Source organism: Coregonus lavaretus (genome assembly GCF_964263955.1).
Source record: "Coregonus lavaretus genome assembly, chromosome: 29".
In the NCBI taxonomy this organism is placed as follows: Eukaryota; Metazoa; Chordata; class Actinopteri; order Salmoniformes; family Salmonidae; genus Coregonus; species Coregonus lavaretus.
Genome location: NC_140016.1, coordinates 8,059,103 through 8,078,355, shown reverse-complemented (window position 1 = coordinate 8,078,355; position 19,253 = coordinate 8,059,103). Strand labels below are relative to the sequence as shown.

Below are 19,253 nucleotides of genomic sequence, written 5' to 3'. Positions count from 1 at the left end.
GTAAAACACACACACCAGATACTACCTCTACAGTAAAACACACACACCAGATACTAGCTCTACAGTAAACACACACCAGATACTACCTCTACAGTAAAACACACACACCAGATACTAGCTCTACAGTAAACACACACCAGATACTACCTCTACAGTAAAACACACACACCAGATACTACCTCTACAGTAAACACACACCAGATACTACCTCTACAGTAAACACACACATGCACACACACCTGACTGAACACTGGGGCTAAGACCACCAGAGAGTGAAAGACACCAGACAATGTTGATTGTTTTGGGAATAATTTATTCTTAACGCAAGATTCTCATGTCAGGCAAAGGCATATACATAATAAACATCCACCATGTAAAAAATTCTCTCTCCTTCAAGGAACGAGGGTATTAAAAAGAACATAACAATCAAATCATATTAATTCAGGATCAAGAAATTAAAACAGGAAAAACGTTGCAAGCATAGAACAATATTACATGAAATCAAACGTTAAATCGTCATTGTCATGGTCTTTAAAAATGCATTCAATTTGTTGTCATAGGATTCATCCTAAGACAAACAGTCAACCACAGCAGCTGTTGTGCAAACATAGCAGAGAAGAAGGTTCAAGCTTCAGCATCGTACAGTGGGGGGTTGGCAGGGGGGGTGGGGGACACTGTAGCTTACTGGCATTCATTGGTCTAGGTAGCCATGACGGATAGGGCGTAGAGAGTCATTTGTTAGGGTGTTGTAGGGTTTAGGGTGTAGTAGGACTAGAGGTTTATTTGGGAGGAGGGAGGGAGGCAGGAGAAGTACCTTGCAGAGGTAAAAAGGTTAAAGTGCCCAGGAGAGAGAGAGAGAGAGAGAGAGAGAGAGAGAGAGAGAGAGAGAGAGAGAGAGAGAGAGAGAGAGAGAGAGAGAGAGAGAGAGAGAGAGAGAGAGAGAGAGAGAGAGAGAGAGAGAGAGAGAGAGAGAGAGAGAGAGAGAGAGAGAGAGAGAGAGAGAGAGAGAGTATTAATGTAGAATGCCTGAGATCTGAGTGCATATTCTGTGTATGGTTTTTGAGCATGAGTTTGTGTTCCACAAAAAGCAATATCTATAGTCCAGCACCTGAGATTTAGGGAACATACGCTAGCTACACTGCTACAGAGCAGAGCACAGCCCTGGGAAGGGGCTAGGTCAGCTGTAGGAGCACAAGGAGATAGAGGTTATCATATAATGCTACCATGGTACAGGGGTTCGGGCTGGACGTTTGGGACGGACAGCAGGAGTGCAAGGGTTAAGGCCGATAGTTAAGGGGAGAGAGAAGGATTAAGGTGGAGGGATAGTGTGTTAGGAGTTACTGGGTTAGGGGTTTAGCCTCAGGGGTTGGAGGTTAGGTTAAGATGAGAGGGACTTTGCGTTAAGGGTTAAGAGGCAAAGGGTAAGGGTAAGGGTCAGAGCAGGTAAGGGTCGAGGGTAAACGTCAGGGGTCAGAGGTTATGTGAGCATGTCCCACAAGCAGCAGCAGCAGAGAGCCGTCCAACAGGCAGTCAGACACGTGTCTCCTGAATCATCTCTCCTCCTCTCCTCCACCACGTACACTAGAGGGAGGGAGGGAGGGAGGGAGGGAGGGAGGGAGAGAGGGAGGGAGGGAGGGAGAGAGAGAGAGTTAAACATTAATTTAAAGTTAAACCTTTACAACTGGCAATAACAAAAAGGATGTTTTATTGTCACATTCACCAGATAGGTGCAGTAAAATGTCTTTTTTTACAGGGTCAGCCATAGTAGTACGGCGCAAATTATAAAGACAGATTTTTCACCTTGTTTGCATGGGTATTTGAACCAACGCCCTTTCGGTTACTGGCCCAACGCTCTAACCCAGGGGTGTCAAACGTCCGGCCCGCGGGCCGGATCAGGCCCGCAAACGGGTTTAATCCGGCCCGCGAGATGATTTTGTAAAGTATAAAAATGAGCTGCAATTTTTCAATAAAAGAAACTGCTGTTCCAATTGTGTCCACTGGATGGCGCAATAGCAATTGTGTTAAGCAAGCAAACTGTTTATACCGGGGCAGAGCAAATAGGTCAAGCAAGTGCAGCCAGTCCGGATGAGCTACTTTGTTTTGCCCGCGATATTTATTACGGCTTCTACTTTTAACATTATGTGCTTTGGCACCCTCATTGCCCCAATATGTCTCTGTCAAAAAAGAGAAAAGTGGACGCAGAGTGCAGAGTGTTCCAAGAAAAATTGTCATCCTTCTATTTATTCACGGAATTTAATGGGAAAGCTGTATGTTTGGTGCGTTCACAACATGTTGCAGTGCTGAAAGAATATAACCTTCGTCGCCACTATGTGAGTCTTCATGCCGACAAATATGACAACTTTCAAGGACAGCGGAGAAGAGAGAAGGTGAATTAACTGTTGGTGGGTCTGAAGAAACAGCAGTCTGTGTTTACTCACAGCCGAGACATCAGTGACGCTGCAGTGAAAGCTAGCTACCTCATTGCTAATGAAATCGCAGTGGCTTCAAAACCATTTAGTGAGGGTGAATTTGTAAAAACATGCATGATGAAGGCAGCAGAGATTGTGTGCCCTGAAAAGCACCAGGCTTTTGCAAATATCAGCCTGACAAGAAACACAGTTGCAGACAGGATTTCCGATCTTTCAGTGGATTTGGACAGCCAGTTGAAGCAAAAAGTAAAGTCATTTATTGCGTTTTCGGTTGCAATTGATGAAAGCACGGACATTACAGATGTTGCACAACTGGCCATTTTCATCCGCGGAGTTGATGACACATTGACCGTCACCGAGGAGTTCGTGGAGTTGGTGCCGATGACAGATACAACGACAGCAGCTGATATTTTCACTGCACTCGTCGGCGCGCTGGACAGGGTCGGAGTGGACTGGTCCCGCGCTGTCAGCCTGGCTACAGATGGTGCGCCCTCAACGATCGGGAAAAAAGCAGGCGTTGTGAAAAAGTTCAGAGAGAAAGTGCAATCTGCAAATGGAGGACGTGATTTTTGGACTTTTCACTGTATTTTGCACCAGGAGGCTTTGTGTTGCAAGTCATTAAAGATGGATAACGTCATGAAGGTGGTCATCCAAACTGTTCATTTCATCCGATCCAGAAGCCTGAATCACCGTCAGTTTGACAGCCTTCTCAGAGAGAAAGACCACATCTATGGCCTGCCATACCACACTGAGGTAAGATGGTTATGCCGAGGTGCTGTGCTGAGGCATTTCTTTGATTTACGAGAAGAAATTGAACAGTTCATGGAAGAAAAGGGCAAACCAGTGTTAGAATTTCATTCCGCAGAATGGATGCAGGACCTTGCATTTATGGTGGATGTTACAGAGCACCTGAATAACTTGAACAAACAGCTGCAAGGGCGCAACAAAGTTGCCACGCAGTATTATGACAGCATACGTTCTTTCAAGTTGAAGCTGTCATTGTGGGAGACGCAACTCGCCGGTGGTGATGCAGCTCACTTCCCCTGTCTGAAAAATGTGTGCGCGACCCAACATGTGGCAGACATGAAGCGGTTCAAAGATAAAATAACGGGACTGTTAAGGGAGTTTGAGCAACCTTTCAGATTTTTGGTGAACTGGAGAAAGACTTCAAAGTTTTTTGTTCGCCATTCACCGTGAATCCCTCTGATCTGCCCGTCAGCATCCAACTTGAAATAATAGACTTGCAGTGTGACTCGGATTTGAAGGGCAAATTTGCCGCAGCTGGCTTGGACACATTTTATCAGAATCTCTTGCCAGGTTACCCCAACTTGACAGCCCTCGCTGCAAAACTGTTGTGCATGTTTGGCACCACATATCTTTGTGAGCAAGTTCTCTGTAATGAGCATAAATAAAACAAAGCTGCGCTCAAGGCTCACGCACAAGCACTTGAATCACATCCTGAAGTTGGCTGCCACTCAGGATGTGACGCCTAATATTGATGCGCTGGTGAAAGCTAAAATATGCCAGGTATCAGGAGTCAAATAAACTATGCAACCCCACTTAAAGTGCTGCATGAGACACCCTGATATAGTTCTGTGATCTGTGATATTCTTCTGTGAATCACTGAGGCATTGTGTGTTTGTGTGTTGTTTGTCCTCAGAATTTCAAATAACTTGAGGTGTTTTATGATTAATAGTGATGTTGTGCTTTTGGACACACTGTCCTCAGGCTCCAGCTTTATGTTTATATGTTTTTATGTTGATGTGCTATTGTTTTTAATTGATTTTATTTTATTTGTATATTTAACCTATTCTTGACTCTGTGGTTCTTGCACTTGTTTGGGGAACAGGATTTCATTATTTGTATCTACATTTCTGCCTGAGAAATGACACCCTGATATAGTTCTGTGATCTGTGAAACAGTTCTGTGAATCACTGAGGCATTGTGTGTTTGTGTGTTCTTTTTCTTTAGAATTTTCAAATAAACTTGAGGTGTTTTATGATTAATAGTGATGTTGTGCTTGTACTATTTTGGACACACTGTCCTCAGGCTCCAGTTGTTTTATGTTGATAGTATTAAAACAAAGAAAACAATCTGAAGTTGTTGTTTTTAAGTTATATATATACACCATCATTTTACCGGTCCGGCCCACTTGGGAATAGATTTTCCTCCATGTGGCCCCTGAGCTAAAATGAGTTTGACACCCCTGCTCTAACCGCTAGGCTAACTGCCACCCTTGGAATACACACTACACACACCACACACACCTAGGGCTAACAACCTACCCTTCTTGTTATCTTTGGTATATTTGCTGTTAGTCATTACTGTACACACACACATCTTACGAAGGCTGCCATCTGGAGTGAGTCAGGTCAGGTGTGTTACCTGAGTGACAAGGTACTGCAGCAGTACAAAGGGACTGCTCTCTAGCAACAGTTGCCAGGCAGTAAGTGATGATGCGTTCATAACCAAGCGGGAAGGTGGTATTTACCAAGTACGACTGGAAAGAATCCACTTGAATGGCCCTCCAACTGGTAATTACTAGTGTGAAACTCATCTATCATCCTGAACTCCCACTTCTCCCACCTGCTGACCTCTGACTTCATATACTAAGGAAATTACCTCGATAACAGCATTTTCGGCAGTTTAATGCAACAACAAAATATTATTTATAAAAAGCAAGCTATTAATATGTTTTTTTAACATGATAATTTGTTTACAAGCATGATAGCTGTACTTTTAGTTTATGGTTTAGACAAATTGTTGGCCATTAGCCAATCAGCGTTTCTCAACAAGTTCACAGCACATTAATGCATCCAACTAGTATTTACGACTTCAAAAAGGGTGCGGCAGGTAGCTTAGTGGGTAAGAGCGTTGTGCCAGTAACCGAAAGGTCACTGGTTCTAATCCCTGAGCCAACTAGGTGAAAAATCTGTCGATGTGCCCTTGAGCAAGGCACTTAACCCTAATTGCTCATGTAAGTCGCTCTGGATAAGAGCGTCTGCTAAAATGACAAAAAAAAAAAAAGGGTAAAACCTCTTTTTTATGTAATCTATCACAAGACATCTAGTGGCCCTTTTGGGTACTTCAGATTATCACAGGTTATCTCTGGCCCTCTGCGTGGGCTTATCACACGTAAAATAAATGAAATCATTAAATACGATGATTTTATGACAAAGCTGTAAAACATTATCCTAAATATAAACCATCAACTTAGTGAATACGTGTTTAATATGAGGATTTCAGCATGAAATATCCTTTATATCTTTTTTTACACACCTATTGATTTGACTATGTCAGTATGTCTTTGTTGTCAATGCTTTCGCGTCAAACTGGTGGCAGTGGTGAAAAAAAGTCAATAGTTGGAGTTACAGCGTTAATTGAAAATAATGCCATTGTTGATTATATGCTTTTTCATTAATTAGGCTATTTCTCTTTAACCATATGATCTAGCTACCAGAAACTCATGGACAATATGTACACAAATACAAAAAAATACTATATACACTACTGGTCAAACGTTTTAGAACATCTACTCATTCAAGGGTTTTTCTTTATTTTTACTATTTTCTACATTGTAGAATAATAGTGAAGACATCAAAACTATGAAATAGCACATATGGAATCATGTAGTAACCAAAAAGGTTTTTATATTATATTTATATTTTATATTTGAGATTCTTCAAATAGCCTTTGCCTTGATGACAGCTTTGCACACTCTTGGCATTCTCTCAACCAGCTTCATGAGATAGTCACCTGGAATGCATTTCAATTAAACAGGTGTGCCTTCTTAAAAGTTAATTTGTGGAATTTCTTTCCTTCTTAATGCGTTTGAGTCAATCAGTTGTGTTGTGACAAGGTAGCCCCCCAACCTTGTCACAGATGGTAGCCGTATTTGGTAAAAGACCAAGTCCGTATTATGGCAAGAACAGCTAAAATAAGCAAAGATAAACGACAGTCCATCATTACTTTAAGACATGAAGGTCAGTCAGTACAGAACATTTCAAGAACTTTGAAAGTTTCTTCAAGAGCAGTAACAAAAACCATAAAGCGCTATGATGAAACTGGACCGCCACAGGAATGAAAGACCCAGAGTTACCTCTGCTGCAGAGGATAAGTTCATTAGAGTTACCAGCCTCAGAAATTGCAGCCCAAATAAATGCTTCACAAAGTTCAAGTAACAGACACATCTCAACATCAACTGTTCAGAGGAGACTGTGTGAATCAGGCCTTCATGGTCGAATTTCTGCAAAGAAACCACTACTAAAGGTCACCAATAAGAAGAAGAGACTTGCTTGGGCCAAGAAACACGAGCAATGGACATTAGACCGGTGGGAATTTGTCCATTGGTCTGGAGTCCAAATTGGAGATTTTTGGTTCCAACCGCCGTGTCTTTGTGAGACGCGGTGTGGGTGAACGGATGATCTCCGCATGTGTATTTCCCAACAAATGATAGTGGGACTATCATTTGTTTTTCAACAGGACAATGACCTAACACACCTCCAGGCTGTGTAAGGGCTATTTTACCAAGAAGGAGAGTGATGGAGTGCTGCATTAGATGACCTGGCCTCCACAATCCCCCGACCACAACAAAATTGAGATGTTTGGGATGAGTCGGACCGCAGAGTGAAGGAAAAGCATTCAACAAGTGCTCAGCATATATGGGAACTCCTTCAAGACTGTTGGAAAAGCATTCCAGGTGAGACTGGTTGAGAGAATACCAAGAGTGTGCAAAGCTGTCATCAAGGCAAAGGGTGGCTATTTGAAGAATCTCAAATATACAATATATTTTGATTTGTTTAACACTTTTTCGTTTACTACATGATTCCATGTGTTATTTCATAGTTTTTATGTTTTCACTATTATTCTACAATGAAGAAAATAGTAAAAAATAAAAGCCCTTGAATGAGTAGGTGTTCTAAAACTTTTGACCGGTAGTGTATATGAATACAAGTATAAATTACAAAATGTATGATAGATTGCCATAGATGTTCTGTTAATTACAGATTCCGGTAAATTACCGGTAGCTTTGCAGCCCTAGTCAGAACTGTCTGAACCACTGGTTCCCAGATGTTTCACAATGTAATTGATTCACCTAGTCAAGGGCCTGAACTAGCTCATCTGATTCACCTAGTCAAGGGCCTGAACTAGCTCATCTGATTCACCTAGTCAAGGGCCTGAACTAGCTCATCTGATTCACCTAGTCAAGGGCCTGAACTAGCTCATCTGATTCACCTAGTCAATGGCCTGAACTAGCTCATCTGATTCACCTAGTCAATGGCCTGAACTAGCTCATCTGATTCACCTAGTCAATGGCCTGAACTAGCTCATCTGATTCACCTAGTCAAGGGCCTGAACTAGCTCATCTGATTCACCTAGTCAAGGGCCTGAACTAGCTCATCTGATTCACCTAGTCAATGAATCAGGTGTGCTAGCTGTAGAATAGATCAAATACCTGGAAGAGCTGGGGGTCCCCGAGGAGAGGTTTGAGAACCACTGGTATAAAGAACATTGTTCCCAAAGCACATCCATTGTCTTTGCATACCAAGTAGTCAAGGCAAACTATATCTTCTCCTTTTCTCTCCTCTCCTCTCCTCTCCTCTCCTCTCCTCTCCTCTCCTCTCCTCTCCTCTCCTCTCCTCTCCTCTCCTCTCCTCTCCTCTCCTCTCCTCTCCTCTCCTCTCCTCTCCTCTCCTCTCCTCTCCTCTCCTCTCCTCTCACCTGTGTTTTTGGGTGCCTCTCCATACATGGGTCCTGGGGGTGGTCCTCCCTGCCATCCAAACTGGGGCTGTCCTGGGTAACCCCCCTGGTAGGGGCCTGCTTGTCCCTGGCCGGGGTAAGGTCCAGGAGGGCCCCCGGGGCCAGCAGGGTAGTTGGGGTAGGCTGGGTTTTGAGGAGGGTATCCACCAGGCTGCTCCATGTTGACGGGGTAGCCCTGGGGAGGGTATCCCTGCTCGGGGTAGCCCTGGGGAGGGTAACCGGGGGCCGTGGGGCCTGGGCCCTTGTATGGAGGAGGCTGCTCAAAATTCATCTGCTGGACAACAGAGACACCTGAAGAAAGAGAGAGGGAGGGACAGAGGTGGAGAGAAGAGGAAGGGAGGGACGGAGGGGGAGAGAGTGGGAGGCAGGGAGGGGGAGAGAGAGAGAGGCAGGGAGGGAGGGGGAGAGTGAGGGAGGCAGGGAGGGAGGGAGGGAGGGGGAGAGAGAGGAAGAGAGTGAGATGAGGGAGAGATGTTTATGATGTTTAATGTTACTTCTGTTTATACACAATTGCTTTTGTATTGCTCCTATAATAAAGCTCATAAAGCTCATTTGAACTGAAAGAGAATGAGTAAGAACAATGAAAAGAGAGAGATTGGAGGAGGAGAGGGACAAACAAAAGCATTGTTGCAGTTTCATATCCCTGTAAAGTCAACACAGGACGGAGATAAGATTAGACATGTACATACGTGGACAGCTATAGGCAGTGCAGGCTTTTGTTACAGAAAGGCTGGAGCAAAGCTCTCCAGGAGTAGAGGTTGAGCACATGTCCAGGTTAATAACCCTAGTGTCACTGGTGTATGACTGTTTTCCCGGTGTAGATCATACGCATGTTTGGAGTGTTTATCTGACTGGATTAAAACATGAATAAAAAATAAGAAATATGTCCCCCCCACTTCTAAAACCAAAGTTGCGCCCCTGCGCATGGCCACGTCCTTCTAGTTGTCTTTCTAGAAACACAAAGCTCTGTTCATAGCTATAGTGGAACCCCGTATTATCAGCATATTCAACAGCGTTTAAGAAATATATTAGGTTAGGGCGTGTCCGATGTTGGGGGGAAATTAGCTAGTACAGCCAGAGCCATCATACCAGAGAAGTCTATTAGCTAGCAGTTATAACCCTTCTATGAGGAAGTATGTTTACACACACGTACGTCCAACCTATACACCTAGCACCCTAATGGAAGCGGTAAAGTACAAAGAGTCTAGTATTGCATATCTTTCTCATGACATCATACAAAGAGTCCAGAATTGCATATCTTTCTCATGACTTTCTCTGGTGACTGCTGCAAATATGAAAAATCATCACACATTCTGTGTGTGTGCCTTGATTTTACCTGAAGGGTTATGAAACGATGACGAAACATGTCACCTGTACACACTGTTAACAGATGGTAGGGGAGGTAGTCGAGGTGTGTGTGTAACCATGGTTACTCTTCTGAGCTGTGATGAACGGAAAGAAGGATGCTCCTGTGGATTCTCAATGACTACCGTCCCTAACGCTAAAACCCCATTCACACACCGTTACTCTGGTGAACATAATGGTCCTGGGACCCTAAGGACACACCGTAGCATTATAGTTACACAACCTCCTCTCCATATCTGACTGGTTTATCAGAAATGTTTTCTAACCTAACCTTCCTCTTCCTGTCCTAGGTCCAGTTCAGTTGTGTGTTTCAGCTCTAGTGTGTGTCCGTCGGTTTGTCATTGATGGAAAAGAGCCTCCAGTGTCGAGGCCCTGTACTGACACCGTTTCCACAACACACACACACAGACGAAAAACTGCATCATCACCGTCTCTCTCGCTCACACACACACACACACACACACACCCACCCACACGGTATCCCCAAAGCAATACCGTTCTAATGGCCATGGTGCGTTGTCAGAATGTGAAGAGACATGAGTTGTGTGCATCAGTCCCTGTCATGGTGCCCTTCGAGTATGCTACAACGTTATCCTCAATCCCCTGCGTATGCCAACACCTTGCATAGTATTAGAGCGAGTAACAGCAAGGCCAGCAGCTTATATGTCAAAATGAAACACGCAAGTGCAATAGTATAATGTTAGTAGCAATGACGGATGACCAAAATGATACAGTACTACAAGAGAGAAGTAGGGCTGTCAGCCAAAGGTATTCCACTGAATTCAAACATCACTACAACTACAGCTGATCTGTAAGCCTAGCTAACTCGGGAGACAGGTAGCATCACTAAAACGACAGCTGATCTGTAAGCCTAGCTAACTCAGGAGACAGGTAGCATCACTAAAACGACAGCTGATCTGTAAGCCTAGCTAACTCAGGAGACAGGTAGCATCACTAAAACGACAGCTGATCTGTAAGCCTAGCTAACTCAGGAGACAGGTAGCATCACTAAAACGACAGCTGATCTGTAAGCCTAGCTAACTCAGGAGACAGGTAGCATCGCTAAAACGACAGCTGATCTGTAAGCCTAGCTAACTCAGGAGACAGGTAGATGTATCATATAATATACCTGACTATACCCCATGTGAGCTCATTAGCTAACACATCCATGACAACAGGACACACACACATATATACTCACAGAAACTAGCATCTAAAACAACACCACATATGGCCCCTCTGACCTCCTTCTCCCTGATCCGTATTATAGTCTTCAGGCAAAACAGACCTCACCTGTTCCTGGCTGTACCGGTCACCTGGCAAACCTTGTACCACACTGACTCACTTGCCCCAATGAAAGGCTAGAGTTTGCCTTTCTTATTTCTCCATTTAACCCACCCTTTACAGAAAAATCACTTCATGACTTGGTAGTGGTACAAACAGCTAGGACTTCAGTTGTATAGTCAGGAATCTCTCTCCCACATAGGGTCTTTGTTTTTCAGATTCCAGTTTTATACTGAGAGTGAGTGTATGGTAGGCTTGGGCGGTATACCGGGGTATTTGGAAATAGCCACGGGATGATTTTTCAATACCGTTGAAACTATTTATTTGAAGTTTTTCAATACATTTTCATATTTGTAGCTACTTAAGTAAATACCTGCAGTCAACTTGTACAATACGTTAAGAGATAAAGCAGATCACCTTCATTTCACCTGTCACATTATTTTACATGATGAAGATTACCAAGAACAGTTGAGCCAGTCACATTATTTTACATGATGAAGATTACCAAGAACAGTTGAGCCAGTCACATGTTTGTTTGTAAATAGCACAAGGAGAGAAAGTGGGAGCAGGGGAGTCCAGCTGTGTGTTGACAGGGGTCGTGTTTATATTGAAAGTCAACAGTGTTTTTTTTGCTTCAATAGATTGATCAGGGATGTACTGAAGAGTGTTAGGGCCAAATGAAAAGAAAAAAGAAATAAACTGCAACGGGTGGTGGTACTTGGATTTTAAAAAAGTGGCAATATCTTAATGTAATTTCGAGAACTAAGTCAAAATTTGTAGAATAAAGTCAACATTTTGAGAATAAAGTCAGTTATATTTCAGTATGGGATTTGGTCATTAATTGCATGTCTCCCTGGCCCTTTTTTTGTGTGCTCACCACTGTTGAAATGCCCGAGTTAGAAGACTGGTGAAACTATACTTTAGAATTGGCTTTAGTAACAAGGAAATCCTTGCTCTTTTAGCACATAATAACCATATTATTATAATTATTACGACCTGGAAGAGGTTGTGCCACAGATTATTTTCAGAAGGAGGAACTGTGGTTACATATACAGGTAGAGACGGGCGGGTTGTATGTGTATGCAGGTGTGTGTATGCAGGTTGTGTGTGTGTATGCAGGTGTGTGTATGCAGGTTGTGTGGGTGGTAAAAAGTAGGGGCAAAACCAGCAAATGGGCATCAATCTAATACACTCGTTCAAACAGGCGTCACTGCACACTCACGCTTATCAATCTAATAACTTGTTCAAACAGGCGTCACTGCACACTCACGCTTATCAATCTAATGATCTAATAACTCGCACACACCCACACCAAGTTTCCCCCTGGCAATTTCAGACTATAAGCATACACTCTTCTAATGGCCATGGTGCCTTATGAGCACAAACAAACGTTCTTGTCACTGAATGAGAAGAGACCTCGGGTTGAGTCCCTGTCAGTCACTGAATGAGAAGAGACCTGGGGTTGAGTCCCTGTCAGTCACTGAATGAGAAGAGACCTGGGGTTGAGTCCCTGTCAGTCACTGAATGAGAAGAGACCTGGGGTTGAGTCCCTGTCAGTCACTGAATGAGAAGAGACCTCGGGTTGAGTCCCTGTCAGTCACTGAATGAGAAGAGACCTGGGGTTGAGTCCCTGTCAGTCACTGAATGAGAAGAGACCTGGGGTTGAGTCCCTGTCAGTCACTGAATGAGAAGAGACCTCGGGTTGAGTCCCTATCAGTATGCCCTCCGTTGTTATTTGTAACTGTAGGATGAAAAAGTGCATGCACTGCAGCCCCAGTTAGCCTAGCTAGCTATTGTTAGCTATCTTAACTAGCTTCTCATTACGGTTTGATGCAGTGAAGACAGGTACTACGTAAATCGTATTTGATGACGAATAACTTAGCTATGGCAGCTATTAGTCTACTATAGCGCAAGTCAGCTTGGTGTCTCTCGTTTCTCCCTCCCTCCTTCCTGCTCCCCATGCCACTCGCTCACAGTACGGCCCCTCCCTGGCCTGCTAGAGCGGCACCTCTCTCCCTCCTCTCACGCTTTATCAGCTCCGGTTAATAAAGTAGTTTCAAAAATATATATTCTGCTGCTTCCCTCACTGGGTTCGGACCGGGTCTGGATCCAACCAGGACTATACAGAACGTGTCTAGTTGTCCTCGGGTCCAATCGGAACGGGTCTCTATTTTTAACAAATAATTTATGCATATCGGGTCCGGGTGGGAAAGCCCAAGGTCCAGTTCGGAACGGGTCCAACTTTTTGGTCCCGTGAAGACCTCTACTATACAGGCTATAAAGAAATAATCACTGATCTGACATGAATTGGTTGGTAGCCTAGCGTAATATCTCCTATCAATATCCGTCTATCGGTGATGTCTTCCAGGATGGGAGGAATGAAGGATGCATAGGTTATCCCAAAACAGGGGCATCGTCTCTGTTACAGGCTATTTGTCTCAGTTATAAATGCTAATTTAGGCTACCACTGGCCCAGCTTATAGAGGCTAGTGGCTAGACCAGTAAGGTTAGAATAATGGACCGGGCCTTTAGCAAAACCCCTTCCCCCCTGCCCCATGGCTATGCAAGGTCCATGAGAGGGGTTTGGTGGCAGCTCATGAACCCGACAGGGAAGCGATATCCTTCTCCACGCAATCCGTAACTTACATTCACAAGATAATACGTATAGGCCTATGAGGTTACTGCTCTGGGAGAGTAGATAAAACACCATGCCATCACACAGTTAACCTTCCATTTTGACATATAAGCTGCTGGCCTTGCTGTTACTCGCTCTAATACTATGCAAGGTGTTGGCATACGCAGGGGATTGGGGATAACGTTGTAGCATACTCGAAGGGCACCATTTACATTTTAGTCATTTAGCAGACGCTCTTATCCAGAGCGACTTACAGGAGCAATTAGGGTTAAGTGCCTTGCTCAAGGGCACATCGACAGATTTTTCACCTAGTCGGCTCGGGGATTAGAACCAGCGACCTTTCGGTTACTGGCACAACGCTCTTAACCGCTAAGCTACCTGCCGCCACCATGACAGGGACTGATGCACACAACTCTTGTCTCTTCACATTCTGACAACGCACCATGGCCATTAGAACGGTATTGCTTTGGGGATACCGTGGGTGTGTGTGTGTGTGTGTGTGTGTGTGTGTGTGTGTGTGTGTGTGTGTGTGTGTGTGTGTGTGTTTGTGTGTTTGTGTGTTTGTGTGTGTGTGTGTGTGTTTGTGTGTGTGTGTGTGTGTGTGTGGAAAGTGCCGCCTGTATATGTATATATATATATTTATATTTAAAACATACAATATACTTGCAGTGAAGCCACTCAACAACTACATCACATTAGTCATCTAACAGACTCCCATCCAGAGCGACACACAGAAGCAACCAGGGTCAACGCCCTGCTCAAAAGGCACGTCGACAGTTTCACCAGTCTTCTAACTCAGCCATTTCAACAGTGGTGAGCACACAAAAAAAGGCCCAGGGAGACATGCAATTAATAACCAAATCCCATACTGAAATATAACTGATTTTATTCTCAAAATGTCAACTTTATTCTTGAAATTATTATTTTTTGTTTAATCTCGAAATATTGCCACTTTATTATGTAAATATTGCAAATTTTTATCGAAATATTGCCTATTTTTTAAAAGTACTATCCATGCAAAAAATATATATCCAAGTACCACCACCCATGGGGCTGTTAATTTTTTTTCTTCACTTGGCCCTAATACTCGGAAGATTCTCAAGGTAGGCTACAGTAGAATGATTATTATTCAAAATGTGTGGTTTTAAGATCCAAAACGCAATTACATTATACAGTGCCTTCGGAAAGTGTTCAGAACCCTTGACCTTTTCCACATTTTGTTAATTTACAGCCTTATTCTAAAATGGATTAAATATACTTTTTTTCTCAGCAATCTACACACAATACCCCACAGTGACAAGGCGAAAACAGGTTTTTATAAATTTTTGCAAATTTCTTAAAAATAAAAAACCTGAAATATCTTATTACATAAGTGTTCATACCCTTGCTATGAGACTCGTAATTGACCTCAGGTACATCCTGTTTCCATTTATCATCCTTGAGATGTTTATACAACTTGATTGGAGTCCACCTGTGATAAAATCAATTGATTCGACATGATTTGGAAAGGCACACACCTGTCTATATAAAGGTCCAATAGTTGACAGTGCATGACAGAGCAAAAACCAAGCCATGAGGTCGAAGGAATTGTCCGTAGAGCTCCGAGACAGGATTGTGTCGAGGCACAGATCTGGGGAAGGCTACAAAAAAAATTCTGCAGCATTGAAGGTCCCCATGAAGACAGTGGCCTCCATCATTCTTAAATGGAAGAAGTTTGGAACCCCCAAGACTCTTCCTAGAGCTGGCCGCTCCAGCCAAACTGAGCAATCGGGGGAGAAGGACCAAGAACCCGATGGTCACTCTGGCAGAGCTCCAGAGTTCCTCTGTGGTGATGGGAGAACCTTCCAGAAGGACAACCATCTCTGCAGCACTCCACCAATCAGGCCTTTACGGTAGAGTGGCCAGACAGAAGCCACTCCTCAGTCAAAGGCACATGACAGCCCGCTTGGAGTTTGCCAAAAGGGACCTAAAGGACTCTCAGACCATGAGAAACAAGATTCTCTGGTCTGATGAAACCAAGATTGAACTCTTTGGCCTGAATGCCAAGCGTCACGTCTAGAGGAAACCTGGCACCATCCCTACGGTGAAGCATGGTGGTGGCAGCATCATGCTGTGGGATGTTTTTCAGTGGCAGGGACTGGGAGACTAGTCAGGATCGAGGCAAAGATGAACGGAGCAAAGTACAGAGAGATCCTTGATGAAAACCTGCTCCAGAGCGCTCAGGACCTCAGACTGGAGCGAAGGTTCACCTTCCAACAGGACAACGAACCTAAGCACACAGCCAAGACAACGCAGGAGTGGCTTCGGGACAAGTCTCTGAATGTCCTTGAGTGGCCCAGCCAGAGCCCGGACTTGAACCCGATCTAACATCTCTGGAGAGACCTGAAAATAGCTGTGTAGCGACACTCCCTATCCAACCTGACAGAGCTTGAGAGGATCTGCAGAGAAGAATGGGAGAAACTCCCCAAATACAGGTGTGCCAAGCTTGTAGCGTTATACCCCAGAAGACTCAAGGCTGTATCGATGCCAAAGGTGCTTCAACATAGTACTGAGTAAAGGGTCTGAATACTTATGTAAATGTGATATTTCAGTTTTTTATTTTTAATAGACTTGCAAAAATTTATAAAAACACGTGTTTGCTTTGTCATTATGGGGTATTGTGTGTAGATTGATGAAGGGAAAAAAACAATTTCATCAATTTTAGAACAAGGTTGTAACGTAACAAAATGTGGAAAAAGTCAAGGGGTCTGAATCCTTTACTAATGCACTGTTTATGTTGTGCTGTTCTTTATTTCTATTCATTAAATTCGGCACAGGGGCGTCATGCGAAATCTGAGGGGGCACAAAGTACATGAGGATGGCTGGTGGTCCGGAGGGGGGCTATGCCCCGTATGTAAATGCCCCGTGTAACTCAGTTGGTAGAGCATGGCGTTTGCAACCCACAATGCCAGGGTTGTGGGTTCGTTTCCCACGGGGGGCCTGTATGAAAAATGTATGCACTCACTAACTGTAAGTCGCTCTGGATAAGAGCGTCTGCTAAATGACTAAAATGTACATTTAAGTCATTTAGCAGACGCTCTTATCCAGAGCGACTTACAGTTAGTGAGTGCATACATTATTTTATTTTTCATACTGGCCCCCCGTAGGAATCGAACCCACAACCCTGGCGTTGCAAACGTCATGCTCTACCAACTGAGCTACATCCCTGCCGGCCATTCCCTCCCCTACCCTGGACGACGCAGGGCCAATTGTGCGCCGCCCCATGGGTCTCCCGGTCGCGGCCGGCTACGACAGAGCCTGGATTCGAACCAGGATCTCTAGTGGCACAGCTAGCACTGCGATGCAGTGCCTTATACCACTGCGACATTGTACATTTTCATTTTTCACTTGAAACACTTGAAACAGACTTTTCCTGCAATCTAGAGCCATAGTCATTATGCTTAATTCTATGTAAAAAATAAAGTATATATTTCTGAATATCTAAGCATACTTCTTCAGCTGTCTGCCATAATACTCTTCTGTAGGGACGTGCAACGATAGTTTTCCTTCACAGAAAATAATGCAACACATTCAGCAGAAAATACCTTAATTTTCATCAGATGACAACAGAAGTGTAACGCTATTTGGCTGGCAGCCACACAATTAAATGAGCTTACAGTGAAAAAAGCAAGGTATTTTTTCAAAGACGATGCATGGCCATCATATTTCTAATGTTTATCACAGAAAGAATGTAGTCAGCTACATTTCCTAATGTTTTGCTTAAAGTTAACCTTGCATTACCAGAGAAAAGGAGTCTGGTTAAATGTACCTGAGGAAATAAGCTACACATCAGTTGGAGCGCTGTCTGCTGACAGAACGCCCGTTCGTGAATTCTCATCTGAGTAGAGAAGTGCAACTGAAGTACGAAATTAGTCTTATGCCGAGCAGAAATTACAATAAGAAGCATTTTACATCTGCGTTCACAAAACGCAGAAACATCTTTCTTATGCGTTTAATCTTTTTTCCTGCATTAATACGACCCCTAAGTTTAACTTGCTAGTTAATCGAAGTAAGTGGCTGAATTAATAAGGTGACAGGGCATTATATTGTGTTAGCTTTCTGCCGTGTTTGAGAAGTCAAAGCTCATTAGATGAGTTATTTGTACAGCTGCCACCATCTTGATTTCCTTTCGTTTTTTCTCCTCTCCCCTCATCTCCAAGCAGAGCAGGCAGGCCTGTTGCCCTAGCGACTGTAGCCTACACATGTTGCTCCAGAGCCAGTACTGTTCTTCCTTCAGACAAGAATGCTTCAAAACATTGTTCATTTGCACAATGTCTCTCGTTCACATTCACTTGTAAATGTACATAACGTTATGAGCTGGATTGCCTGTCTTTGCAATTAGTTTATTTTCTTTGTGCTCATTAGCATATGTAGTTAGCAGCCTCCATTGAAATTCTCTATTACTTGTGCTCATTTTATTAACATTCTGGTAATAGACGCCCAATGGGCTTTTTTGCGTCTTTATAACAGAAGGACAGTATGAAGACATACTGGATACCGCCCAACCCTACTGTATGGTTCCAGTTTTACACTGAGAGTGAGTGTATGGTTCCAGTATATTGTGAGAGGATGGAACATAGTTCTCTAACACAATAAGATCCCAGTCCTAAATGAGTAAATGTCCCGGGTTATAATAGTCAACTAGGCCTAATAGAACCGCAGCCGGCTGGGGTATAGATCACACTGTTGACTGTTGGACTGGAAAGAACTGGGATATTTCAACATTGTGCGGTTGATAGTCTAAAATACTCTCTCAATTAGGTTTATTTTTCCTGCCACGTCCTGTATAGGCTACATTTATGAGGGGGACTTTGCTGTGTAAAATAGGCTATTCTTCTTCACAGGCGTCTCATATTAGCCTACAGTGTTGTGGCGTCTCATGTTAGCCTACAGTGTTGTTGCATTGATGCCATATTAATGGCACAAAATAACACTTTACTCGCATCTTCGGCTTTATCAACAACTAAATGCTTGATAGGAAAAATTATACAGCGTCGCGTATATAGGCTTAGATAAGTTGATTTGCTGCGATAGACTAATATTTTGAAAGTGGCCTAAATAGGAAGAAGAAATCATTGTATAACGAATTCTATCATAGATAATGACACGTCCGACACGACTTTATCTCCCTTTCTCATTCAATAGCAGAAAATGATGTAAAATATATTGTTGGATACAATGTATCCGGAGAAAGAGACCTGACTGCGTGGTCTTTGAGCCAGTATGAAAAAAAAGTAATAATAATGTATGCACTCACTAACTGTAAGTCGCTCTGGATAAGAGCGTCTGCTAAATGACTAAAATGTAAAATGTAAAATGTCTTTATAATAAGATAAAGATGGAACACAACTAACACCTGCACCGGGCCACAGCCCAAGAACAACGATGTCGAGTTGCAATTTTCCAACAGTCCGCAACTTCGACATAAGCAACGTTTACAGACATATGGAGCCCAATAAAATATTATCACCTACCTTATGAGAAATGATATCCTGTCTCAACAGACAGTCCAGCTCCTCTTCAAAAAAACTATTAAGCGTGATCTGTATTGCTTATTTTTTTTTTTACCGCACTGAACGACCACCTCGTCTTAAAACTCAGTGCGTATCTCTCTGTTGCGCGAGAACCGTGACGTCAGCCGGATGGTGGTGCGAGGGGTTTGCAGAAGGAAAACACGAAAACGGAGCTAACACAGAAATAGGACAATGAATGAGTCTTTTAAATTGAGCAAGCAATACTTA

At 43.4% G+C, this 19,253-nt stretch overlaps 1 protein-coding gene across 1 annotated transcript; it reads right to left on the bottom strand.

The window, feature by feature from the left end:
- Positions 1–993: 993 nt before the first annotated feature.
- Positions 994–19,073, bottom strand: LOC311104873 (cysteine-rich and transmembrane domain-containing protein 1-like). The gene is made up of 3 exons (XM_084146837.1): positions 18,987–19,073; positions 8,151–8,480; positions 994–1,581 (listed from the first exon to the last, which is right to left on the bottom strand). Exons 2-3 carry the CDS (start codon positions 8,458–8,460, stop codon positions 1,478–1,480), a joined length of 414 nt encoding a protein of 137 aa, XP_084002963.1. The 5' UTR covers positions 8,461–8,480; positions 18,987–19,073; the 3' UTR covers positions 994–1,477.
- Between the last annotated feature and the right edge of the window lie 180 nt (positions 19,074–19,253).